The sequence below is a fragment of the Vicugna pacos genome, chromosome 35, assembly GCF_048564905.1.
Source record: "Vicugna pacos chromosome 35, VicPac4, whole genome shotgun sequence".
Taxonomy (NCBI): Eukaryota; Metazoa; Chordata; class Mammalia; order Artiodactyla; family Camelidae; genus Vicugna; species Vicugna pacos.
In genome coordinates this window covers 20,873,413-20,900,452 of record NC_133021.1, presented here as the reverse complement: position 1 = coordinate 20,900,452, position 27,040 = coordinate 20,873,413, and the positions used below count along the sequence as shown (strand labels likewise).

The 27,040-nt window shown below is 41.6% G+C and overlaps 1 protein-coding gene across 1 annotated transcript; it reads right to left on the bottom strand.

Moving 5' to 3' along the window:
* Positions 1 to 308: 308 nt before the first annotated feature.
* On the bottom strand, positions 309 to 8,732 carry VIM (vimentin). Its single transcript, XM_006216768.4, has 9 exons — positions 7,770 to 8,732; positions 7,096 to 7,156; positions 4,252 to 4,347; positions 4,003 to 4,164; positions 3,369 to 3,494; positions 2,783 to 3,003; positions 2,258 to 2,301; positions 1,761 to 1,846; positions 309 to 672 (listed from the first exon to the last, which is right to left on the bottom strand). Exons 1-9 carry the CDS (start codon positions 8,645 to 8,647, stop codon positions 631 to 633), a joined length of 1,716 nt encoding a protein of 571 aa, XP_006216830.2. The 5' UTR covers positions 8,648 to 8,732; the 3' UTR covers positions 309 to 630.
* Positions 8,733 to 27,040: the final 18,308 nt, after the last annotated feature.

Sequence of the window (27,040 nt, the reverse complement as noted above, 5' to 3'; positions counted from 1 at the left end):
AACCACACATGGACATGGACCCAACTGGATTCATTTCATTGGAAAGACCTATCATCATTTTGTGTACGAGTTCTTTCTTTCTGTATCTATTTGTAAATTTAAAAAATAACTTAATTGCAAAGAAGTGAGGTACATCGAAAATGACCAAATTAAGAACTATACTTCAAGCGTAAAGTTGAATTTCTCAAGTTCACCAAACCTTGCTTTTGTGGCAATTTAACCAAGATAAAAAAAAATTAACTAAAACATATATTCCCATAAAATTTGGAGGATTGCTTAGATATTACCAAATAAGTAAGACACTAAAAGAGTTTTCCAAAGATTTATTGAAGCAGAAACAAGTTGGATCAGATACTTGTTGGAAAAAAGCAGTTTTAATAGTATTCAAAAATACTTTTTAAAAAGTATTCTAGCACAAGGCTCCTTCGGTAAACTAGATTATGTTGTAAACTTTTTTCTAAATCTCTTACAAGTGTTGGTTCTTAAGAACTAGAGCTTATTCCTATTCCGAATCTATCTTGCGCTCCTGAAAAAACTGCAGAAAGGCACTTGAAAGCTGTTTCTTTAAGATATGAATTTCTTTTTTTATTCTTGCTGGTCATATTTTGCTGCACTGAGTATGTGCAGTTTTTACTCCAGGTCATCATGATGCTGGGAAGTTTCATTGATAACCTGTTAAGAAAAATAGAACTCAAAATCAGATATAATACTCTATATGGATGATTAAATTACCCCATAAAATGTGTCAAAGGAGAATCCTAAGTACGCATAATTTATTGTGAAAGTTGGAAGACTGTGTTAGTTCTGCATTGGTCATGGTGGCAGGGCTGGGGGAGGACAGATAACGTATGTAAAATGCTCTTCATCTACATGCAAAATATGTATCCAATAGATTGTTATGACTTAAAAAAAGAAATTTAAAAAATACGGTATTTATGAAGAAGGATGCTGTAATAACCCCAAGCAGCAAAATTCAAAAGCAATCAAAACATGTCTTCTAGGGATAAATTTGGGAGTTTGAGATTTACAAATGCTAGCCACTATATGTAAAAATAGATTTAAAACAAGTTTCTTCTGTATAGCACAGGGAACTATGTTCAGTATCTTGCAATAACCTCTAATGGAAGAAATACGTAAATGAATATATGTATGTATATGCATGACTGAGACATTGTGCTGCACAACAGGTATTAACACATTGTAACTGACTGCACTTCAGTTAAAATCAATAAATTTAAAAAAAACTTAAGTGTAGAGCAAGTATATTTTGAGTTTATGTGCAAGGGAAAATTATGGGAAGATTACAATACATTTTGACCCTTTCTTCCCTGGCACAGAGAGGTAATGAGAAACTACTTGATCCTAAGCATATCCTTGTATTACATCATAAAAGGGCCTAGGAGTGTTCAAGGGAGGCCGTGTATGTCCAGGATCAAAACATTCCTGGTACTGAGGGAGCCTAATGAAGCTAGTTTAAGGAGTAACTCAAGGAAGCTGTACTCCTGTTTCCAATTAAGCACCAAAGCAAATCACTAATTTTGGACTCCAGGAAGGTTGCCTATCTCATCTTCACATCTGGCAGCCAGATAATTAGCTGGCTTTGTGGAGGGCTGGAAAAAGAGGCCCATTCTCTTCTTAGGGGGCATCCCTGAAACTGAAACCTCCTGAATGAGCTGGCTGTATCGGAGACAGACTTATTGATTTAAAAGGCTATCACGGCCTGTCTGCGATTACTCCCGTTTTGATTTAAAGATACCAACCTGTCCATCTCTGGTTTCCACCGTCTTAATCAGAAGTGTCCTTTTGGAATGGGTGTCAACCAGTGGAATTGAATCCAGATTGGTTTCTGTATAAAGAAAAGAAACCCAAAATAAGTAACATGAAAAAATTTTTAAAAAGACAAGAAACATTTTTGTCCAAAGAATTATGATTTTTGTTCACAACTGTTTAAAGCGCTATTCCCAAAGTAATTCTAAAGACTGTCACCTATTTCAAAACTCAGGGGCTGACACCACTGTAGCATCAGAACGAGATGGACCACTTGAGTGCACACTCCATCCGGAGGAAGAAACATGGAGTTGCAATTTAATTGGGAGTAGAGGATTTAAGATAGTACTCGGGCTTGAAACTTATGGAGATCCTGTAGCATCTTCTCTCGCATGGCATTTTTCACGTACCACTTAAAAAAATGGGTGCTTTATAAACAAAATGGTTGCAAGCTGCTGAAATTATTCTTAAAAGACAATCAAATGCTTACCCCTCAGGTTCAGGGAAGAAAAGTTTGGAAGAGGCAGAGAGATCCTGTAACAAGATGAAGAGAAACAGTAAAATGTTTTGGAGAACAACTTGAACAACAAGGAACAAAGTTATACAAATTTGTATTAAAATTGTATTTTTTTCTGGTTTTTGTCAAATAAGAAAATTGACTCCTGTAATTTATAGGAGAGGGACTTGCTTCAGAAGCATTAGTCCACGACTGGACCCATTAGTACATGTAAATATTTTACTCCAAGCATTTTCTGCAAGGGGCTGGAGGTATAACAGAGTTGATGTTGGTTTTCCCAGAATCATGGGTTCAAATCTCAGCTCTGATATTGGTTAACTGACTAGGATAAGTAACTCAGTCTCTCTGAAGCTAAGGTCCCTCATCTGTCAAAAGTGGTAAGTAGCCACCTTGAAGAAACGTTCTGAAGATTAAGTGACATAACATCTGTAAAGCGAGGGGCATAAGACTGAGCGGACAGCAGCTCTGAATGCATTCGCTCTAGCCCTGGCTCCACACCTGCTCTCCTCTCCTTCCAACAGCTTCCTGTAGGTGGCAATCTCGATGTCGAGGGCCATCTTGACATTCAGCAGGTCTTGGTATTCACGAAGGTGACGCGCCATCTCTTCCTTCATGTTCTGAATCTCATCCTGCAGGCGGCCAATAGTGTCTTGGTAGTTAGCAGCTTCCACGGCAAAGTTCTCTTCCATTTCACGCATCTGGCGTTCCAGAGATTCGTTCTGCAGCAGATTGGAGAGGTGGCCAGTGTTATTTCCCAGAAAACCAAAACCAACACCCACCACTTCCAGACCATGGGCAATCATTTTCCCTAGTAGCAAATGGGAAATGCTCCAATTTTCAATTTTCAGCAGAGAATACAAGTACCAAGTCCCTTCCTAATAAAAGCAATAATAATAATAATACACTAAAACCTTCAGAGCTCCAAGTTCTTTTTGCATCTGTTCTGACAGCTCATTTTCTTGGGATTAAAATGCCAATTTTTCTTCCTTTTAACAAAACTGTGTTCTAATGACACCCTGAGCTTGGCCACCTGAATGGCTCCAAGCTGGCTATCTGCCCCCTTGCCCTGTGGGGTGATACTCACAGTCCCTTTGAGCGCATCCACTTCACAGGTCAGAGACTGCACCTGTCTCCGATATTCATTGGACTCCTGCTTCGCCTGGCGCAGGGCATCGTTGTTGCGGTTAGCAGCCTCGGAGAGGTCGGCAAACTGTCAGGGAGGAAGTGGAAACGTGGGTCACCCATGTGTCTTGTGCACAAATCCCCTAAGGTGCTACCTGGCCTGGACAAATGGGAAAGCTTAAAGCTGGCCAACAGACAAACAAATAAGACAGGATAACCAAACTGTAGGTTCAAAGTTCAGATCTCAACATCTTCCAGAATACGTTGAAATTTCTGTTTTGAAAACCAGAGAACATGAGGTGGAAGGCTGATGTTGAGATTTTCAAGTAGACATTCATTCTGCTTTCCCTCATTTTAAAAGCTGGGAAGGTCAAGGGCATGGCCTTGGGGTTTACTTCGAAGGAGGGTGACAGAAAGGGAGTCTGCTATTCTAAAGGAAGGCACGTGAGCAGTGCTTAGGGTTCAGCAAGAAATAAATAAGGAAGCAAAGGCAGCTACACTTGGGGGCTAAGAGGTATTTAGGAATCAGAGACAGGTAGGCGTTTGCAGAATAAAATGCTTTTCTTTTGCTCTGGCCACGTGTGCTTGTTTCGGACCTTGGACTTGTACCACTCCTCGGCCTCCTGCAGGTTCTTGGCGGCCACGCTCTCGTACTGCTGACGGACGTCACGCAGGGCAGCCGTGAGGTCAGGCTTGGAGACGTCCACGTCGATTTGGACGTGCTGTTCCTGAATCTGGGCCTGCAGCTCCTGGATTTCCTGAAGAGAGAAAAGACAGAAGATCAGCCATGCCAAGGATGGGAGCAGCTTCACCCACATCCATTCCCCAACAGTGACTCCTCTTACCTCCTCATGGAGTTTCTTCAAAAACGCAATCTCCTCTTGCAAGGATTCCACTTTACGCTCCAGGTCAAGACGTGCCAGAGAAGCATTGTCAACATCCTGTTTGAAAAGAGAAGGACGTGGAGGAGATGGTAAAGTCCCTGGCTTGTCCCATTTATTCATTTTAAATGAACCATCTGCACTTCGTCTCTTTACCATACAGAAGCCACTGACACATTTCATAACCTTTGAATAAGCTGATTAATCACACAGCACTATAATATACTGTGCTTTCTTCTCTTCATTAACAATTTTGAATTGTGACCCCACTGAGTTGTACTCAAGGGGGTTAACAGACAATTTAAAAATAAGTGTATGCCAATGTGGCCAACTGTGTTCAATCAATTATTAATCAGTTAATTAATTAATTGAAGTAAAGTGGATTTACAATGTTGTTAATTTCTGGTGTACAGCATAGTGATTCGTTTATGTATATAATATGTATTTCTTTTCATATTTTGTCATTTTAGGCCATTGCATAGTATTGAATATAGTTCCCTGTGCTATACAGTAGGACCTTGTTGTTTATCTATGTTATACATGATAGTTAGTATCTTCAAATCCAGAGGTATAGCTCAGTGGTCGAGCATGAGGTCCTGGGTTCAATCCCCAGTCCTTCCATTTAAAAAAAGGTTAAGGTGGTTAATCTATGATTATGGAGTCCGCATTATACCCATGAAGTTTTTTTTTTTATTATTACTTTCTTTAATCTAGAAGATCAAAGCCACAGCATTTTAAAGATTTGGGGGAGGGCGGTAACATCATGGAATAAGAAATTCATGCTTCAGAAATTTCACAGATAATACTTAAGCTCTTTTTTTCCGCCTCTACTCAGATCTCCTGATTTATTCTTAAACTCCAAAGCAAATTATCTGGCATTCAGGATACAAGGCTAGATTTATACTGCAATCCAAGATGTGCAATGGCAAATATGCAGTTCAATGTGGTTCAGGCATGTAAGGAAAAAAAAATGTAACTCTGAAGTGTATTTACTTCGATTTCTCTGGCAGATTTTTCTCTGGAAACTCCCCTATGTTACACCACAAGGGTGTGTCCATCCTCTGACACTTCCATGCAATTGACAGTTTGCACTGTGTCAATTCAGTTAGTTCGTTTCAGAATGAAGGGTAAAAACGCACAGAGGGTAATTTACCTGTAAAATTCTTGCTGCTTCCTTTTGTGTTTCCACCATTTGTAAACTGCTACATCCCAAATATTTTATTTTCCCTCAAGGAAATGTCATGAGGACTTTTATACCTCATATTTTGTAAGCAAATATATTTGTTGTACTGTTTATAGTCTTACAGTCTTAAAATGTTGACAAACTTCCATCACCTTCATGGAAACGTGAATGAGGTACGGGTAATAATTAAAAGATCAAGCATAGGAAAAAATTACTTTTTGCTTGTCCTTAAGCCCTAAAAAAGATACACAAGATTTACTAATCTCTATGAAAAAAAGTTCAATGTGTCATTCTCTTTGAATAGGAGAGGTTTTATCTAATCCCTAAATAGGAGGGACAATTTATACTAAAATTATTTTATATTAACTTACTACTCAGTGGAACACATTACAGATATGATGTTCATAAATGCTCCACGACAAAAAGAAAGCACACATTGCTGTTTTTAAATTAATTTGATCAATGTATTTCTGCTTCAAAATGTTATTGTAGAAATTGATACATTGTAGCTGACTATACTTTAATAAAAATTGTTTTAAAATGTTATTCTAGGTTATTAATCTGGGAGAGTTTTTAAAGCCAATGCAGGTAAGTGTTCAGGGAAAAAAAAAAACTATGCTGGGAACTCTTCCTGAAAATAGGCATTGCAACTTTAAGTTAAAAATCCTACGGAAAAAAAAAAAACAAAAAAAACCCCTTTTACTTAAAATGCCATTCTTTGGTTTCAGATTTATTCTTTCCTTCTGGAGAGAATGCTAAAGAATCCAAGGATGCAGTAAAGAAAGGCATTTCCAAATGTGAGGTATGACTATAGCTTTAAGAACTTTTCATATCACATACTTCACGAGTCTGGGCCAGATAATAGATAACGGATGTTAGCAAATACTTGTGTCCAATTAGAAGTGTGCTTGCATCATTACATATGCAATAAGAATGTAGCCTGTTGCGAAGCTTCTCTGGGAGCACAAAGACTCCTATTATTTCTGTCCGGAGCCATCACACTTGCCAGAATGTCTGTATCTACATTCCGTCGTGAAGCCCGTAGAAACCATTAATACCTTTCAGCCAAGGGGACAGATGGCTCCTATCCGCCCTTATTAGGTCACAAAGTAGTTGTGCATAGACATACTTCCATCTAATCTTAAGGCCACAATAGAACTTGGCGAAGAAAAGAAACTCGCTGGCTTAAGTCCAATTAAACTGAGTTTCTTATCCTCCAATACATTTTACATTTTCAACTATAGGGCAGAATTGCGCTTTTTGTGGCCTTGTAAAAGTTAGCCAACTTGACTTTAGCAAAACTGCAAACTAAACCAAACTAATAGTTCGAAGTCGGAGTATCGACGTGTTGCAAAGACAAAACGAAAAAAAAAAAGATTTCTCGGGGAAAAAAAATCTTGAAATAAAGGACAAAGTTTAAGACTTTGTATCCTAAGGAACGCTTTAATTATTCAAGGGTTTTTATGCGGAGAAGCTCCAAACTGTGGACTTTCTGCCACTAGGGGGCTTGGCGCGCAGACGTGAAGTTTTGCACTGTTCAGACTTGGATTAAGTAACTTTTAGAATTGCCTGTGGGTTGGGTGGGTGGGGTCCGGTGGCTTCGAGTGGGACCAGAATCTACATACCTGTCTGAAAGACTGCAAGGTGCTCTCGGCCTCCTCCCTCTGGACCATCTCCTCCTGCAATCTAGAAAGTCAGATATTAACTAAGTGAGAATCGCTAAACCGCCAGGGGCGGGGCGACCACACCCAACCACCACGTCCTCGCCGCTAGACAAGAGTTGCTGCGCCACCTCCCCGGGCGGCCAACGACCGCGGCTTTTAGAAGCGCTGCTTTCGGCTAGTTTTAGCGGGACCTTGGCAGCAGCGGGGAAAAGCAATCACGGTCGCCACAAAGACCAGCGAGGGGATCGCCACCCCGCCCCTCCCGGGGGAGACTCCGCAATCCCTTTGTCTGGCTCCCTCCACGGCCTTGGGGCTGGCAGCCCGCTAGAGGGAGGTCAAGAAACTTTGCAGAAGTTTGGGGAAACCGCATTCGTCGTTTGCAAGGGCTTTCGAGTACAGTGGTTGTTTTTAAAAATGTGCAACTTGAAACGGGGAGTTCTTGGGTGATGCGTGGGGGTGAAGGTGAAATGCTAACTTGCAAGGTCTGGGCTCAGGGCGAGGCTGCGCCGCTGCAGCCACAGCCTTGTCTCCCCGCAGTCCCCCAGGCAGCGGCTGCCGCGGCTACCTCCCCAAGGGCGTGGCAGCTCCCCGTTCCCCTCTTTCCCTCCCAGAGCCGCGCGTGGGCGCCGCCTTACTTCTCCCGGAGCCGCATGATGTCCTCGGCCAGGTTGTCGCGCTCCACCTCGACGCGGGCCTTGTCGTTGGTGAGCTGATCCACCTGCCGGCGCAGCTCGCGCATCTCCTCTTCGTAGAGGTCCCCCAGGCGCGACTTGCCCTGGCCCTTGAGCTGCTCGAGCTCGGCCAGCAGGATCTTGTTCTGCTGCTCCAGGAAGCGCACCTTATCGATGTAGTTGGCAAAGCGGTCATTCAACTCTTGCAGCTCCACCTTCTCGTTGGTGCGGGTGTTCTTGAACTCGGTGTTGATGGCGTCGGCCAGCGAGAAGTCCACCGAGTCCTGCAGCAGCCGCACCCCGGGCACACTGCTCCGCAGGCGCACGGCCGAGGAGCGCGTGGCATACACGCTTCCCGGGGACGAGGTGTAGAGGGTGCGGCTGGTGCTGGGGCGCAGCGCGCTGCCCAGGCTATAGGTGCGGGTGGACGTGGTCACGTAGCTCCGGCTGGAGCTCGGCCGGCTCGCTGTGCCCGGGCCGCCGAACATCCTGCGGTAAGAAGACGAGGACACGGACCTGGTGGACATAGCTGCAGAGGGTGGCGGTGGTCTGGGCGGCTGCGTTGGCGCGGACCGGCTCCGGGAGGAGAGGCGAGCAAGGGTTTGGTGGGTATGGGCGAAGGGAGTGCTGCTGCGTGTCTGGCGCGGGGACCCCGGAGCGAGAGTGGCAGAGGACCGGACCCCGCCGAGGGCGCAGTTTTTATACCCCCCTTGGAAAGCAGGTTTCCTCCCACTGCCATCCCGGCGGCGGAGTGCGCCAGCCAATGGGGACCCGGCGAGGTGCAGGAAGGCTGAGCCGGGGGTTTGGGGCGGGGGAGCCCTGGGGCCTTCCGCCTCCCCCATCTTCAGCAACCCAGACTGGGCACCGTCCCGTTACTTCTTTGCTGGATTGGGGTTTTCAGGGGCTTTCCTGATGATGGCCGGAGCTCTGCTCACCCCTGGCTGCTGAAAAAGGCGGGGTCACTAGGTGGTGGGAGAGCCAACCCCAGACCAGACAAGAGGGGTCCCGGGCACCGCGCCAAAGAGGCGTGGGGGAAGGCGAGCGGGTGGGAGGGGCGCGCGGCAACTTGGCTACAGGCGGCTGGGAGTGGGGTGGGTAGACCCCCGGGCAAAGAGGCAGGAAGAGGGGGAGTGCGGGATCCAGCAGATCGGAAGGCGTGGAGAAAGAAACAAAGAGGGCCTGAGATTGGAGCGTGGGGTGGGGGCGCGCACAGCCCAGGACAAAGGGCTCAGGCCCCGCGCAGCCTTGTGTATCTCCCATTTCGAAAGGGAGACCGATAGGTCTGCAGCTCTCTTCGTCCTCTGGTCTTTGGGATCCCTGTTCAGGGACCTAACGGGCTGGGTCCGGCTTTGGACGGCGCGAGCTGCGAGACGGCGGCCGAGGAAAGCCCGGGGGAGAGGGGTGGGGTCGCTGAGTCACTGGCAGTGAGTCAGTGAGCCCTGCTGTCCCACCGGGCTTGAGGGCTCCTAGCGGTTCAGGGAAACCGTTAGACGAGATTGACTCAAGTCTCCCCGGCTCCGCGCGCGCTGTTCTAAGTTCCCCCCAACTTCGAACTGGGCCTCCTCTTTCCTGTGTGCAGTTCGCCTGCGTGGAGACTTAGAGCGCCCCTAAGTTCTTAAGAACTCGCCAAAGCCTGGTTTTGCTCCAACGTGCGGACTTCTCCTTAAGCGAGAAACTTCTGCAGAGGTTTCTTGCTAACCGCGAAACATCTCGCGCACCAGGAACCTACTCTGGGGAGGTTTTTCTTGCAAAGTTAGGTCCCACCCTTCCCTCCGGTCTCTTCTTGGTTTCCCCCTCCCCCTGTAAAACCACACCCGACTTTTTTTTTTCCTTACGAACTGTCTTTACTAGTATTTTTTTTGTAGTTACAGAGATTAAACTGTAGAAAGAAATTGTTATGCAACATAAACGATCTCTCAGAAGATTTTCTTTTTGTAAAAGATTTTTGGAATGACCACAAAAGGTTCTTCATTTTGCTTCTGGTTTCACCACCTATGAATGTCCCAAAACGCTCTAGTGACTTTGATGATCTCAATCTGTCAACACTAGATAAATATTTTATAAAATATATGTGGGTATTAGTCAGCGGGTGTGATACCATTCCATTTAATTTTGATTTTTTTAACTGAAATATACTGATTTACAATGTTGTGGTAGTTTCTGTTGTATAGCACAGTGATTCAATTGTACATATATATTCCTTTTCATATCCTTTTTCATTATAGGCTGTACTTGCCTGTGCTATACAGTAGGACCTTGCTGTTTATTTTATATATGTAGTAGATTTAATGCCATCCCTATCAAATTACCCAGGACATTTTTCACAGAACAGGAACAAATAATTCTAAAATTTGTGGAATAGCAAAAGACCCAGAATTGACAAAGCAATACTGAAGGAAAAGAGCAAAGCTGGAGGCATAACCTTCTCAGCCTTCAGACAATACTACAGAGCTACAGGAATCAAAACAGCATGGTATTGGCATAAAAACAGACATATGGATCAAGGGAACAGACTAGAGAGCCCAGAAATAAACTCACACATCCACGGTCAATTAATCTTTGACAAAGGAGGCACGGACATACAATGAAGAAAAGACAGTCTCTTGGGTAAGTCTGTTGGGAAAACTGGACAGCCACATGTCAATCAATGAAATTAGAACACTCCCTGACACCAAACACAGAAATAAACTCAAAATGGCTTAAAGACTTAAACATAAGACAAGAAACCAGAAATCTCCTAGAAGGGAACATAGGCAAAACATTCTCGGATGTAAATCATAGCAGTGTTCTCCTAGGGCAGTCTACCCAGGCAATAGAAATAAAAGTGAATTAAACAAATGGGACCTAATTAAACTTACAGGCTTTTACACAGCACAGGAAACTATAAACAAAACAAAAAGACAACCTACAGAATGGAAGAAAATGTTTGCAAATGATGCAACTGATAAGGGCTTAATTTCCAGACAGAATATACAAACAGCTCATACAACTGAATAACAACAACAACAAAAAACCAATCCAAAAATGGGCAGAAGACCTAAACAAACATATCTCCTTTGAAGACATACAAATAGACAATAAGCACATGAAAAAAATGCTCAATATTGATAATCATCAGAGAAATGCAAATCAAAACCACAATCAGGTATCACCTCACCCTGGTCAGAATGGCCAGCATTAAAAGTCCACAAATGTAGAGGGTGTGGAGAAAGGGGAACCCTCCTACACTGCTGGTGGGACTGCAGTTTGGTGCAGCCATTATGGAAAACAGTATGGAAATTCCTTTTAAAACTAAAAATAGATTTACCATATGATCCACACTCGACTTTTAACATGATCTGCAACTTCTGGGTGAAAGAGGAAACTCATTGCCCATAGTTACAAAATCAAAATCAAATTGAGTGATCTCTGTTTCTTTTTTTTTTTTTTTTTTGCTGTAGTAAGAGTCATTAAAGGTATAATTTGCACCAATTATAGTGTTGCTTTAAATGCCTGATTTGATTAATGAAAGGCAGTCACATAACTCAAATGATAGACTGTTTGAGGGAACTAGATTATGTGTTGATTTTAGTTCATTTGGTGATGTACACTGCAGGATTCTGGTGACTTGTCTGGGAAATGTCACAGGTCCCTTGGCCTATTTTCCAGAAGAATTCCTGCAACTGGTCCTGGAAGGAGGGGGATAAAACTGTCTACAGAGCAAAAAACTTTTGGTCCAGGGCACCAAGGGAGTGTTCAGATTCAAATACTAAAACCTTTCTAGGTAAATCACTCAACTGAAGGGTTTCGGTTGCAATATTAGTAGCGTGCAGAAGAGTGGTTATCCCCAAAGGGAGCTGAAGAGAACAAATCCAAGTCAGTCTTTTAGTGACATCATAGCAATTTAAAAATCACAGGTAAAAAATATTTTGAAGACTTAAGGAGTATGGAAAGGGTTAACTCCAAAATCACTATAAAAATAGAAGCATCTTGGTTCTACAGTGGAAGAGGGGAGGGAGGTAAAATTCTTCCCTCTGTTTTTGTTTCTTGTTTTGGAAGGGAGGGTAATGGAGGTTACCCGGCATTTAAGAAAAATACTTGAGAACCAAATGAAGGGTTTCTTCTACCTTCTTTGTGCAAGCCTCTTTTAGGTAGTGTATTTTGTTTACCTCATTTCAGTTAGTTCTGGCGAATGGGGCAGCCAAGTTCAAGCTGCAGGACCCCTTGCTGTACGGCTTTCCTGCTGTGGATTTCCTGAAGTCCCTGCTTCTCAGGGAGGCTGTGAGTCCCTACCCAGGAGCATTCCTGGGGCTTCGCGCCCTGGTGGACCAATTTATGCTCCACTGTTCCTTCTTGCTCTCTGAGAGCCCTTTATTCCAGCCACTACTCGGCAAATGTCACCATTGTGAGTTTGCCTGGAACCCTGAGGATGAGAAAAAGCCATCTCCCCCCGGGGGGAAGGGAGTGTAGCCCTTACTCCCACCTAAAATGCTGATCCCAGGGCAACACTCTGGTGCTGTCAGGGGACGCCTGCTGACTGACTCACCATGGACATGAGGGCAAGGCTCTAGTGCGGTGTGGCAGAGTGCCCTGTTGGTGACCACAGCAAATTCCTCGGGCCTGTGGTGACTTCCTCTGGGCTGGACTCTGGCCCTCCTCCTCATCTCGGGGGATCCCTCCTCCTGTCTAACCTGTCCCCAGTCTGTCTTCTCAGGACTGTGATAAGGTCACCTGCTGTCTTAGTCGGCCTAGGCTGCTCTAACAAGATACCATAGACTAGGTGATGTGAGCAAGAGACATTTTATTTCTCCCAGGTTTGGAATCAGGAAGTCCAAGATCGGAGTGTCAGCTGACTTGGTGTCTGATGACAGCCTGCTCGCTGGTCTGGAGATGGCCACCTCCTTGCTGGGTCCTCACATGGTGGAAAGATGGCAAGCTCTGGTCTCCTCCTTTTCTTATAAGGACACGAATCCCAGTTTGGGGGCCCCACCCTCATGACCTCATCTCAACCTAATTACCTTCCAAGGGCCCCACCTCCATATATCAGCACATTGGAGATGAGGGCTCCAACACATACATGGGAGGGGGGAGGACACAAACATTTAATCCATATGACTTGCCACCCAGCATGCACACGTGCATGTGCACACACACAGACACACACACACAGATATACAGTATCCAGTGTTTTATTCCTATTAGAACTCGCTGTAGCTTGGGGTGATTTGTAAAGTGTAGAAAAGTAAAAGTTACAAATACGCTTTTACTCATTCATGTAGAACGCATGAGACTTTGAAAAGAATTCATTTTATTCTGAGATGAATTCTACACTGCCCAGCACGGTGCCTCAACCAAGGTGGGGAATAGTCATCAGCAGGGGCAATCAGTGTCTGAACGCACATCCCTGGGTGTGGTACCTACGATTGGTGCCCCGTGTTCTTAGGAATCTTTCAGAAATAAACAGTCCGTAGACCTAGCTTTCTCGGTTTTCATATTTGTTTTTTGATTTTTAAACACTGGCCTGTGAAGCCGCTTTAAACACCACGTGCAGCAAGTTGTGTTATAAATAAGGACACCAGGCCAGGCATAAACATGACCAAACCTAAAGTCCTAACAGTGATTTTGGAATTTGCAAGCTGTGGTGATGTCAGTCGAATCGGGCAATTTGAACTGACGGACCAGCCAGCCATGCGGTGGGGAGCTTAGTGGCCTGTGAAGGCTTTAGGGGAGCTGGCCAGCTGGAGGCCGTGCCAAGAGGACAGCTTCTAGCTGGGTCGCCTGGCTGGAATGTTTGCGGTGAGAAGATGGATCAAAGGAGAGGCTGAATATCACAGCAAAATCTAAAAGGCATGGCATGAAAGTATAATAATAATAATAGTAGTAATAATAGTAATAATAATAATAATAATAGAATAAGTGCTTCAATTTTCATGCCTACTGGGTGACAGCAACTTTAGATGCATTTAATTTAGCTTAACTCTCTTCCAGCATCTGCGGGCTAAATTAGATCATCCATTTTAAAGACTAGGCAACCAAGAAGACATGGGCCAAAAATCTGCTCGTGGTCATATCACTGGCTATGGAGGGAGGAAGTGGGCTTCATTTGAACTGAGCCCTTTCTGACTCCAAATGCACTTTACTTTCCTCTTTGCCTTGATGATGGAGTTCTGCTTGCTATTAACCAATTCAGTTCCCAAATATTATTTAGGGGCATACCCGTGTTTCTGAAGCTGAACAGGTAGGGTAACTACCAGATTATGTTGTGAAGGAGCAGATTGCTAAAGGAATTTGGCAGACACTGAGAATGTCATATTAGAAGTTATTCAAATGACAGTGACAGTAATTCAGAATAGATAAAATGGGAGTTTGGTTTTTCACCTGGCTCTAAATCCTTACTTTGAGAGTTAAATATTTTCACCCATATTCTTTTCTGTCTGTCTCTTCAAAGGCATCATATCCAAAGCCAGACTTAGCTCATCTCACACCCTAAAACCCACCAATCACAGCAGCTTCCCCTCCAAACTTCCCTGCTTATTTAAGGCAACACAGCAAACTAACGAGATTGGAAACTTTCATCACCCCTGCCACTTCCTTCTCCTTGGATTGCTCAGATCCCATGGGTGTCCTGTCCATTGCTTCCTGCACCCTTTCCTCTTGTTTTGTTGCTGTGACTCACATCCAAGCCTTTTTATACCTCATCCCTCCAATACTGTGGTTGGCTTCCCTTCCTCCAGGCTCTGCTTCCCCCAAAAGCACTTAATAACTGCATCCTTAAGGCTCCCTAAAGATCCAGAGTGAATCACTCATTCCCTTGTTAGAAGGTAAGCTCCATGAGGACAGGGACTTTTCTCCCTTTTATTCACTATGCTAGCTCCAGTGCCTACAGAGGAGCCTGACATACTTGTTGAATGTATGAATTAATGCATAAGTGGTTCATAGAGGAAGGAAGGGAAGAGGGGAGGGAAGGACGGTGGGAGGGAGTGAGGAGAGAAAGAGGAGGTTAGCATTTACTAGTGTTTACTATGTTCAAGCAGTGTGCTAGACATTTTGCACATGGCTGCCCCTAATCTTTACTGAGTATCATGATCCACAGCTTTTATTAACTCACTCAAAACCCATCTATTGAATGTTTGCCATGTTCCAGGCCCCCTGACAGACAGCGGGGAAAGTGAACAAGGCAGATGTAATCCATGTGCTCTTGGGTTGTAGAGCTGAGTCTGTATATGGGTGTGTGTGGTACAGAGAGACAATGCTTAAAGAGCAAACCAAATAACTACAGTTTGCAAAAAAAAGATGATGAGAGCAACAGAAACTTGGCTTTGGAAGAAGTTGAGGCTCATAGTTTGACTGTGAGGCTCAACTCATAGGCTCATAGTTTGAAAGTCAGGTTAAGTATGTCAACCACCCTCAGTTCCCACTGCTCCCCACCAGACAGCAATTTCAGTGGGGCTCTAAGCTTCTCTCTGTTCCATGAATACACCACATTCCCCCACCATCACATCTTTCCTCCCATGCTCCTGTTCTGCAGTGTCCGCAATGCTGCTTAGTATATTCAGGTGAGTTAAGAAAGTTTTCACACCTCTAGGGAGCTCATAGCCTTGAAAAGGGATTAGGAACTACACAGAAGCGATGACTACAGCTCTTTTATGAGTGAATGTGCTGGTAGAGGGATGAATGAAATGTCGAAGAGTTTAGACAGAGAAGTGATCATGTCCATTTGGGGAAGATCAGAAAATGTTTTCAGAAAAGGTGGTGTTTGAGGATTGGGTATGATCTCGATAGCTTATCATGGTAGAGAGAGGATGCTCAAAGCTTATGAAACAGGATAAGCAAAAATTGGATAGGTGGCAGAGTTCTGGGGACCTTTAGATAGCAGCAAGAATCCTGGGGTAGCTGGATTATGAAGCAATTGTAGGAGAAAGGTCACTGAAAGCTAATATGGGACTGCATTGGAGAACTAAATGCCAGGGAGAGGAGTTTATAATTAACGTGGTGGGCAGTGGGAATTCACTGCAATTTTTGACTAGGAGAAAGACGTGCTTGTAGCTGTGTTTTAGGGAGATTGTTCTGGCATGTGGTGGAGGAAGAACTGGAGAGACTGATCTGAAAGCTGTTTGCAGTAGATCCTGGGAATGGTAAAAGTTTGATCTTGGGGGACACAGTGAAGAAGAAGGGATTGCTGGAGACTGAGTTAGAGAGAGGATGAGCAAGTCAAGGGCTCTGAGCTTTCTGGACAGACTAACTAAAAGAATGGATGTGTTATAGATGGAAGAAAAAATTTAGTGGAAAATTGATCTGAGATGAATGATAATTCATTCAAATCCATTTACCTGGAAGTATCTTCCTGTTCCTAGTCTGTATAAAGTAAAACCTCATGAAGAAGGTGGGGTATAAACTGGGTCATGCTGTTTTACCTCTTACAACACTTCTAGACTATTCACATAAATTCATATCAATTGCTTTATATTGTTCCGTATGTGATTTAAGCGTGTTGGTATGGTTTTCACAGTTGGTGCAAAATCAGGGATTTCATCCGTATCCTCCAAGATGGTTTCTACAAGTTCACAGACACAAAACACTTCCATGACCATCATTTTTCCATCTCAAAAGAAAAAAAAGTTCAGAGAAAAAGACAAACTTCTAGAATTCTCTTTGAATCTTTTTTGTGGGGAAAGCAGATTGTAGTTTCCCATAAAACTATATATGCATGTAATGTATAATTTCGTCAAAGTCTAATGCACCATCTCTGACTCTGGGGATGTAGGATGGACAAGGATGTTAACTAACATATGGAGGGAAAACCTAGTGCCCCCCTCCCAAAAACAAAACAGTTCAAATCGATGTTAGACAAAGACATGAAGTGTTATTGGTCACTTGATCCAAAAAGCAGGACAAAACCAGCCAAGTTCTAAAGCCAGACCTTATTTGAGAGAGAGCTAAGTGATGCCATCACAATTTTAGTTACTGGCTGAGTGAGAGCCTAAGAAAACAAGCAGGTTTTTGCCCTGTGTCCTATAATGTTGTTTTTACCATTTTTTTTTTTCTGGATAGAGAGGAAAATCATGCCAGAGCTAGAAAATTTGCAAGTGCTTTGGCATCCTGGGAATTTACTCAGCTTATTCTGAGAAGGTCATTAAGTTCCCAAGGGGTAGACTTTTTTTCAGAAGATATTTAGGTAATGGGTCTAAATAATAATAACTTTGTTTAATAGCATACTTTTCTTTGAAAGAACCAAAGAATTTTTTTTAAAACAATTTTTGATTTGTCTTGATAGTAACCTATGATGTTGAGAAGGGAATACTGCTTATCTTACAGCCATGATCTCTTTTCTGTCTATTTGGGAAAAATAAAAGAACTCCATCCCACTTATTTCAAAACTGACTAATGAATTGACCAGTCCTTCCAAAAATCTGGAGACGCTTTAGCTCTGCTATATCACATTCATTTAACCAGAGAGACGATTTTCTTCAGAATCCTGAATATTAAATTTAATTTCGGTTCTGTTTGATTAATTCAGAATTTAAAACATACCCTCTCAAAACTTTGGCCTCTGTGTATGTTTACAAAGGTCAGTATGATTTGTAGGGGTTAGAAATGAAAATGAAAATCACTCTGCTAAAGGGAAAAAGCTCAGTACAAAAGATACAAAACTATATTCTTTTAATTACAAAAAAGACAAAGTATTAGGGAAAAAAATAAACACATAAATTAAAGTACTCCTACACAAAGTCATGTGGCAGATGGAAGGAAATATAAGATGGCGTAATGATAAAACTAAGAAGGCAAAAGGATTAAGACAATTCATTAAAATGATAGAAATAAGTAAAGAAAGACCGTTCCGAGTTAACTGTAGCAGAATAAAGGGATTGGCAGCCCTGTCTATTTCTGCTGCAGTGGTTTCTAAAATATTGAGAAAGGCTTTGTGTTTCTAATTAGCTCAGTACTAGAAATATGTCCTCTAATGTGACTCATATGGCTACGGGGAATTGCTAGAACAGAATGATGGAATTTGAGCTTAATATAGATTAAAATATACTTTTTCTATCATAAATTATGAAAAACTGTCCTGAAACAGTTTTGTCATTTAGTCACCTGTCATCGCTAGCACTGTAGGGGTTTCTGCATGTGTGCAGGGAATGCAGTGCTGTGATGTTGGCATGTCTGATCAGGGGTTTTCTTTTGCTGACTTTGGGTTGGTTGTCATCATCCTTGACTAATGAACCCTAAGCAGTGATAATGATAACCAGGCATAACTTGGATGTCCTTACAGGAATTGGAGTCTGGCCCAGATGGGAAAGCTAATGGTAATCATGATGGTAGCTGATGTGTATTTAGTGTCTGCTACTTGCTATGTGTTAACTTTTGGAGTCCTCACAACCCTGTTAGACATATGAAGAAACTGAGGCACAGAGAAGTTAAGCAACTTGCTCAAGCTCACACAGCCAGGAAGTGGTAGACCTGGGATTTGAACCCAGGACTTTCTGCTACAGGCCCCACACTTCAGACTTCACTGGACTGGGGTATTTCTGCTGGTGTTTTTTTTTGTTTGTTTTTTGTTGTTTTTTTTTTTTTTTTTTTGCACTACTGCTGGTGGTGTCCTGAAGTCTCTGGAGTTCTTATCATATTGTCTTGTCTAACTCTTTTTTTTTCTTTCCTGTTCAGATGCAGCCACAAAATACTTGTGATTCAGAGAATATGGTGCCCTTAATGAATCATCAACACATCTATGGGCCTTGTAGGGGTTTTCTGTGGAGATCTCATTTCTTAATTCTGACTCAGTCCACCAGAGTGATTTGATAGTTACAGCATATCACCCCTGCATGCAATTAAATGAATAAAAACCCTTACCCACATTTGCTAGTGGAAAAGAAAGAAACTGACCACATTTCTGGAACACATCGCCTCTGTAAGAACAACTTCTGTCCATACTTAGTCACTCTCTGTTTGTTTGAATTTTAGGGAGATTAATTAACATTTGGGGTACTAATATTGTACAGGCCAAGAATAATGAAAGACTTGTGTGAAATGAGAGATTCAGTGAACTACAAACCAAGATTCCTAAAGCCAAAGTCAAGACACATTACTGATAACACATGTGAGCTTACCACCCAGTTTTAAACATTTCTTGCACAACACTAATCCTATTGCTGTTGTATATCAGATTTTTCCAAGTAATGCTCACTTACACCAGCTCTATGTCAAAACGGAGCATCGTTAAAGTACTTCATATATGTCTAAGGGCAACGTATATCACAGTCCCTTGGAGATACAGAAGGAAAAAAAAAATGCCTGAAAATGTAACAGCCCAATGAAATTCTAACTCAGCAGTGGCACAATTACTTAACAGAATGGAATATTCTACAGAGAACCAGTGACCACCTTCAGTCAATGTATTTTGAGTCCTACTGTGGGCCAGGTTCTCTGCCATGTGCTAAGGACCTCGAAATGAATAAAGCACCTACTTGTGCACAGAGGGCACTCAGTCTGCCCACCACATCTCTGCTAAATCCTTTTGTCTCTGTGTCTTGCCTGATCTTGCCGTCATGTTGAGATCCAGTTCAGGAGGTCCAGAATGCCCCCGTTCAAGTCAGAGTGAAATAACAACGACTCTTACTCTGAAATCCATGGAAATGTCAAGTTCACTGTTTTGTTCCCCTCGATAAAATAGAGCATAATAACTAGTTGCCGGGTTACTACATAAAACACAGGCCCCAAACGGCAGCCGGGAAGAGCAGTTAGCAATTAAGTGAAGGAAATGACTAGTGGGTTTGAAACCCAACACACTGCCTGGGTACTTCTTAGCAGAGTGAGGCATCTAGGTTACTCAGGCAACTTTCATCACTAAGGAAGTCGTTTTGGTGACTCATGCTCATACAGAATGACTTCTTCCCAAATCTGTGTATTTGGTGACCTTACCGTTATCCTTATGTTTTCTCTCTCTCTCTCTTTTTTTTTTTTTTTTTTTGGCACTGGGACATAAAAACTACATTGGGATGGCATTGGTTTATCACTGAGGAGCCTTATCCTTCTCTGGCTGGACCGTATTTTGAAATTGAATGGACTCGTGGTGATCAGAGTGAAAGCTCAGTGGTTCCCGCAACATTTTGATGTATGAAAGGTAGAACTCAAAGCATATTTTCTAAGCAGAAACGTTATATCTTGTAATAACAACACTTCCTGTCAGTAATTTTTTTATTTCTGTAAGCAGGTCTGTCACACTTTTGAGAAATACACTAGAATACTGAAGTAATTTATACCATACATAAAATGTCTTCGTTTTCCCCGAAGAGATGAAAAATGGAATTAAAATTATCTGAGATTACCTAGAGACGATCATCACAAAAATAAAGGAAACTGAAGAAAACACTTTTGCCAGCTTCTTTCTATGGATTTTCGGTCTACCTGTTTGAGTTTCCAACAGTATTTGTTCATGGACAATTGATATATTTTTTTCTGTTAAAAAATGGTGGGAATGGTGTAGAAAAAAATGAGTTAATTAAAAGAGTTATAGGTTGATAATGTGTTTGGAGGATTATATGGAAGAACTTACTATTGAGGGATGAAGAAAGCTGGGAGGCAAGTGTCCGAGATGACGCTGGGTTAGAACAGGAGCAGCCTGGCGTGGTCCCCAGATTTTTCTGGGAGCCTCGTAATGCCAGCCTTCAGTGTGGTCAGCCTAAGGCTCACCTGAATCATTTTTGTGTCTTTTGTCCTAACTCCAGAAACCATGCCGTGCGTCTCAAAATTTGGACAGTGGAACTTGAGCTATTTTCATTTTGCTTTCAATTTAGTCTTTTTCTGTTTTTAATTTTGTGGCTGGAAAAGCTTGAAAAAGGCAGTGAGTCATGACAGCTGTTTCTTTTTCCTCCACTAGAAGGCTTAGCAGCCGAACACTTTTCCGTGGGGACCCTTTAAGGGAACGTTTGGGAGAAATACTTGGCCAGGGGTTCCCACAAAGTGTGATCCCCAGATCAGCAGCACATTAGCATCACCTGGAAATCTGTTAGAAGTGCCAAGCACCAGTCCCCACTCCAGACCTGACTGAATCAGAAATGGTGGGGGCTGCACCCCACGATCTGTGTTTCAACAAGGCATCTAGATGATTCTGAGGAGCACTGAAGTCTGAGAACCACTGTGCCAGTGAATTGTTCCTATTTGTGGCCATGAAGAGTGTGAAAAATACAGTGGTTGGAACGTGAGGATGTTTACGAGTCTCAGCTTATGAGGAGCTGAAGAAGGGATAGAAAAGTGTGCTTTAACTTCTGCAATTCAAAAAAGGGGGAAAAAAAGTAAAGCATGGAATTTAGTTAGCAGGACTAATTCCTTGCTCGAGGCTTTGTTTTCTCAGAGAAGAGCGATTCAGACAGCTAGGTTACTGTGAAATATATTGGCATGGTTCTGAAGTTCTAGAATAATCTCTCCACTGAGAAAAGGAATGCCTTTCCATATTAGGACACAAATGCAGCTCAGTTTTGTAAAATCCTATAAGATTCTTGGATTCCACTGAGTTGGCCAGCTCATTAACTTGTGGGGGCCCTAGTGTCTACATCTGAAAACCATATGCATTATTACTTGCCATGAATTAGCTCATCGGCACAAAGTGAGGGATAGAGTATGTGTAAGAGGATTTGTGAAGCCTTTTGATTCCTGAAAAATGCAAAGTATAAGCATTCCAATCAAGAATGATTAATATAAATATTGATGGTAAAGAAGGGATTCAAAGGTGCTACAAAAATAGGTTGATATGCCAATTTCCCTTTTAAAAAAAATTTTCAGGGGAGAGGAGATAAATAGGCTTTTATTTATTTACTTTGGGGGGAGAGGAGGTAATTAGGCTTTTATTTATTTAATTTTTAATGGAGGTGCTGGGGATTGAACCCAGGACCTCATGCATGCTAAGCACACGCTCTGCCACTGAGCTATACCCTCCCCCCTCACTTCCCTTTGATATGTGCTCCTTTTAGCCTGGCTCTGTCATTTACTCATGTTTAATGTTGAATAAATCACAACTTTTAAAAGCTTTCATTTTAATTTCCTCATCAAAAACAGTATTCCTGATAACATACTCATGGGGTTGGTGTGCAAAGACAATTAGGTTAAAATACGAAAATGCAGGTTTGGAAGCTCAAACATCACAAATTTTAGATCTTGTTGTGATTGTGATTATTTCATGGTTGGATTGAGAAAGCTCCGTGGCTGTTGACAAAATGACATCACCCAGGAGTTGGGAGTGGGTATGTATGTCAGCAGGTTTTATGATTACAAAAAAAAAAAAACGATGTTTACCTTTCTACTAATTCTCCTTCAGTGGAATGTTTCCATTTTCTCATGAAACGGGGGAGATTCACGTATGCTTTATTAAGGAAAGCAAGCCTGATATTTTTTATCCTTTGAACTGCGAGGCTTACATATCATTCATTCTTTCAGGGAAAGATGGCAGACTTGAGTCAGGCCGGGTAAATTCCCAATCCTCAACTGTGGGTAAACCTCAGTTTCCTCATAGGTGAAATGGGGGTGGTAAATAATACAGATTTGTATGAAGATGAGATGAGAATTGTATATAAAATACACATTAGAGCAGCTAGAACAGGGTAGGTGCTGAATAATATGGGGTTTTGTTACTATTACTGTTAAACTGAAGCATCAAGAAGACGGGAAAAGGTTATGTTTGAAAGTCAAGGGCAAGAGAGGATAAGTCAAAGGCAAGAGGACAGCTTTTCAAATGGTCTGAACACCTTGCACATGAAAACCCAAGCAAGTCCCATGGCTGTTCTGGTCACTTTGATGAAAATCAAATGCTTCTCTGATGGCTTCTACTGAGAAAATTAACAATAGTGATTTATAATGTTCACGTCCGTGTAATCATCAAAATCACAGTCTTGCTTTAAAGTTACATGTCTTCGCTCCCCCAGCTTGAATGCACAGCAGGCAAAGGGGCTGTAGGAAATGGGAATGCTGGGTTTCTCTCTCTCTCTGCTCCCCCTCCCCCCTCCCCATCTTGCTAATGGAAGTTTCTTGCCCCTCTATAGAGGGGAAAAGGTTGGGGAGATCGAGTTCTTACTTGACAAGTACGGTCGGTGATCTGGCATATCTCTCCATTTGGCATGTGTTTAAAATTGGCTCTTTTTCTAGCAGGTGCTTCTTTGGCTCCCTAAGGCCCCTTAACTTGCAGAAGTGCATTTGTATTTGGTCATCCACAGCCTCTAGGATGTCACTCAGAAGGACACTCCTCATCGCTTTTTTGCTTTGGTACCTTCTTTCCAGCAAGTGGTCCTTGAACAGGATCTGGGAAGGCTAGCTCTCTCCTGCGTGGCTCAGATCTGGTCCAGGGGAAAGACTTGACCTTCCAAAGCTCAGAGGGGACAATTTTAAACTCCCTGGGGTGGAGGGGTCCTTTGAAGCTCTTTGCCTTACACTTGCAATGAGTAGCAAAACAGCCCCCCAAAGATCTTCTAGGGAGAAAGGTCAGTCCACACAGCCTGCTGGCAACTTTCTCCCAAAACCTTCATCTTCAGAAATTTCCAGCACACTTTATCTTTGAGATGGGCAAACAGTTAACATGAGTTACATAACCTTCTTGGAATGCTTCCTTTGAAAATGTTGCTTTATACTGTTGTATTTCACTTTGGAATGTGGTGTCTAGCGTTCAGTGCATTAGTCAAAACTTGCACTTTAACTCATCTTAAAGTCAAAAGGGGAGAGGATCGCTTTGGGGATGCTTTGACTTCACAGACCATCTCCCCAGAGTTACTGGTGATGCAGAGGAGAAGATGGTTTATCTATGCAAGTGTTGTAATTGGTACTCTCATGCGTGTCCACCTCTAATCACAAGGAAAGCTGTAAATGTCAGTGAGCAGTGTTTCCTCATAGGCAGGTTTTTTTGGTTGTTGTTTTTTGTGTTTTAAGCAGCTGACTTTTATCACTTGAGACTGATTTATGTTATTGTTTTGGGAGCTAAAATATGTTTAAAAATGCTGTTCCCATGAAGTTAAATGTCAATTTTTATCAGTTGTATAATGGTCCTAGAGTCCCATATGTATTAAAATAAACTCATTTCAAGACAAATTAAACAAAATATTTTATGTATTGTGTTTAAATTATTATTTTGCATTTCAGGCATTGACTTTTTTTCCCTCTGAAAAGTGTAATGATTTATTGATGACAGCTCAGAATAATGTGTGAAAAGAGGTGGACGAGATACTTAGATTTATATTTAGTGTTTAATCATGGCAAATGTCAAGGACCATTTTTTTTTTCTGTTTATGTCCAGCAATCATCTCTTCACGTTCTTTATTGTCAAATGTGCCCTTCCTGGATAACTTTATATTTGTCACCCCTCAAAAAGGGAGTGATGGAATAACTTTTAAAAATGTAAAACACTCATATACATATGTGTACAAATATATGCCACTCTGAGCTTGTGCCAAAAATTTCTGTGTTTACCTTACGATGGAGGCGACTATCTGACTATAATATGAATATGGACTTGTAATTGGAGTGCCATGTAAGCTTCCTGTGTTGGTGTTTTTATAGATCCCAGATATTAATGTGAAAATTTTATAGACCTATCAAAACTTGCTGAGTATTTGAAAACTTGGTCTATGAATTCCATTTCTCTAATAATTCTTGATATCAATTTGGTTATTTTTTTAAAGTATGCTTAAATGGCATGGTAAATTTAGGGTATTCAAATTCTGAGATAATGACTAAACACCTGTCCATGCACCCATGTACCCAAGGTCTCCTGAAATATTAGAATTTAGTGCTAAAATTGCCTTTAATTAAAAGCAAGTCATAATAGCAATAATAAAAGTTTTGACATTAATTTGAGTTGAAAAATAAAGCAAGGTCTGTATTTTGGTTCCTAATTAGGAAAAATGAGAGAAAAATTTCATGTCTTGAAATACTTTCTATTTTATTACATTTTTATTATAAGTATATGGGGACAATATTAGTGATGCTTTATACCTTCATGATTTTTTTCTTTCCTCCCCTTTTCATTTTGTCTTCCCTCCCCTCCTCTCTTCTCCTTTCCTTTTCTCTCTTGATAGCAGATGATGGGTTTCGAAGACATGACAGTATCTGGTAAGATTCTCTGGATCTGTCAATTTTGAGCAATGTGAAGACATGGGGGCAAGAGTCGAAAAGGGAAAGAGCACGTGAGAGAGATGGATTCTTACAGATTTTGTGCAACACTAATTTAAACAATGTTAAACGCACAGCGTGATGCATCAAGGTTGGTGTAGGATGGCCCCAGTAGGTCTGAAAAGGACGGAAATGAGTAATAAGTGATACATTAGATAGAGCAAGATTTTAAAAAGGCTGTATTAAATTGAAAGCATCCATATGGACTTAGGACTTTAAAATTTTCCCCTCTAAAGCTGAAAGAGTCGGAAGAATCTCTAGTATCACACTGCCTAAACCCAGAAGGTGTGTGGGAAACCCTAATGTGTCCTGCTAGCCCTGGGTTTTGGTATCTTCCACTCTTCTCCTTGGAAAGGAACTTAGAGGATGACTGGTACCAGATCTTAGGAAAATATTGGAAAGAGCTTAGAACAGGAAGGCATAGCTAAGAAATGTTTGCAAAAGAAGAGGAGGAATTGTGAGGCCTCCTACTAGATGTGAGAATGCATTTCAAAGCTTCAGTAATTACAGGTGTGTTTCACCAGACTTTTCCAAGAAGGGACAGTACCCCCAGATCACACTCACTTATAGTGTGTGGGACTGGAAGTATTAAAAACCAGTGTGAAAGGGGAAACTAGATTTTTAGAGAAAAGTTGAGTCTTAAGCATCACCTTGCATATTGTTGCAAAATAAATTTTAAAACTGAAATGTAAGGAAGAGAATGATATGTAGGTGAATTGAGCCAATTTTTTCTATGTAAAGGGCCTTCTAAGCCTAAAAAGGCATAGCATAAGCCACAAAGGAAAAACATGCATATTTGGCTGCAGAAAATTAAGTACTTTTTTGTGTCATAAAATATTATCAGCCAAATTAAATGGAAAATGTGGAAATGGGAAGTGTTTTTGTAATTAATACATATGGCTGGTAGCTATAAAACTAACAACAAAAATAAAATTGTGATAATTCAAATAAGAAACACACATTATCCCAGTAGAAGTACAAATGTCACAAACAATTGACAAAAGAAAAAAACCTACAGATGATAATAAACATATATAGTAAAACATCCTAAATATATAATAGTTTAGTTTTTGGATGTTCAGCAAAAAAAGGAAACATAAAAATGACATACAAATTTTTGATCTATAAGATGGACTAGGGTTAAAAATGGCAGCATTTCTTCATGAGGATACGGTGGGTCAGCATCCTTAGCTCCCGCTGATGGGAATTTGGGCTCTGCAGTCTTTTTGAAGATGAGTTTTGACCAGTTGCATCAAGGGCTTATGTAATAATTATCAACTTTTCACCAAGTAACCCCACTTTTAGACTCGATCTGGTGAAACTATCAGAGAACATTTGAATAGTAACATACGAGCGTGTATATCACACTGTTGATGGAGTGAAACACTAAAGCCTCTTAAATTTTCAATAGTGAGAGAATAGAGAAATACATCATTGCTTATGTGTTACAGAAACAAGGCAGGAAAGGGATTCAGTAAACTGTTACAAGTGGTTTTTTTAGGGGTAAGGGTAGAATCAAGGTTTCATAGAAGGATGTATCTTTTTCCTTTTTTGTATGTTTATAATTTGTCTTATCCCTCAAAATTAGCATGTATTATTTCTAAAATTCAGGAAAATGAAGATAACACTTAAAAATTATATATCTCTTTGATATATTTAATGAAATGCAGAACTGGTAATGGTTAAATGCTTGGTGCAAAAACTCAAGGGGTAAAATATATATAATAAGATTATGATTTTAGTAGAATATAGTGAGTGCAAAGACTGAAAGGAGATACTTCAAAATATTAGCCCTAAGTCCTCCCTGTAGTTTTCAAGTTTTCTTTTTTCTCTTTCATATATCTCAACTTTCCAAATTATGCGTAATGGGTGTAAATCTTCGATCATTACTGAGAAAGAGCATGGTCAGAAGGGAAATTCTTCCAGTTGGCTTGGTCTTTCCATATAATGGGCATTCTGAAAGTACACGTATCAGCTCTCTTTCATGTTTGGTGATAATCAAAAATCTGTTTTCCAAATAATAATGTCTCATCTCTGCAGGGAACAAGTAACATGATGAAACGACAGTCTGAAGCTTTTGGATTTTGAAACTGCGCACTCTACAAAGATAC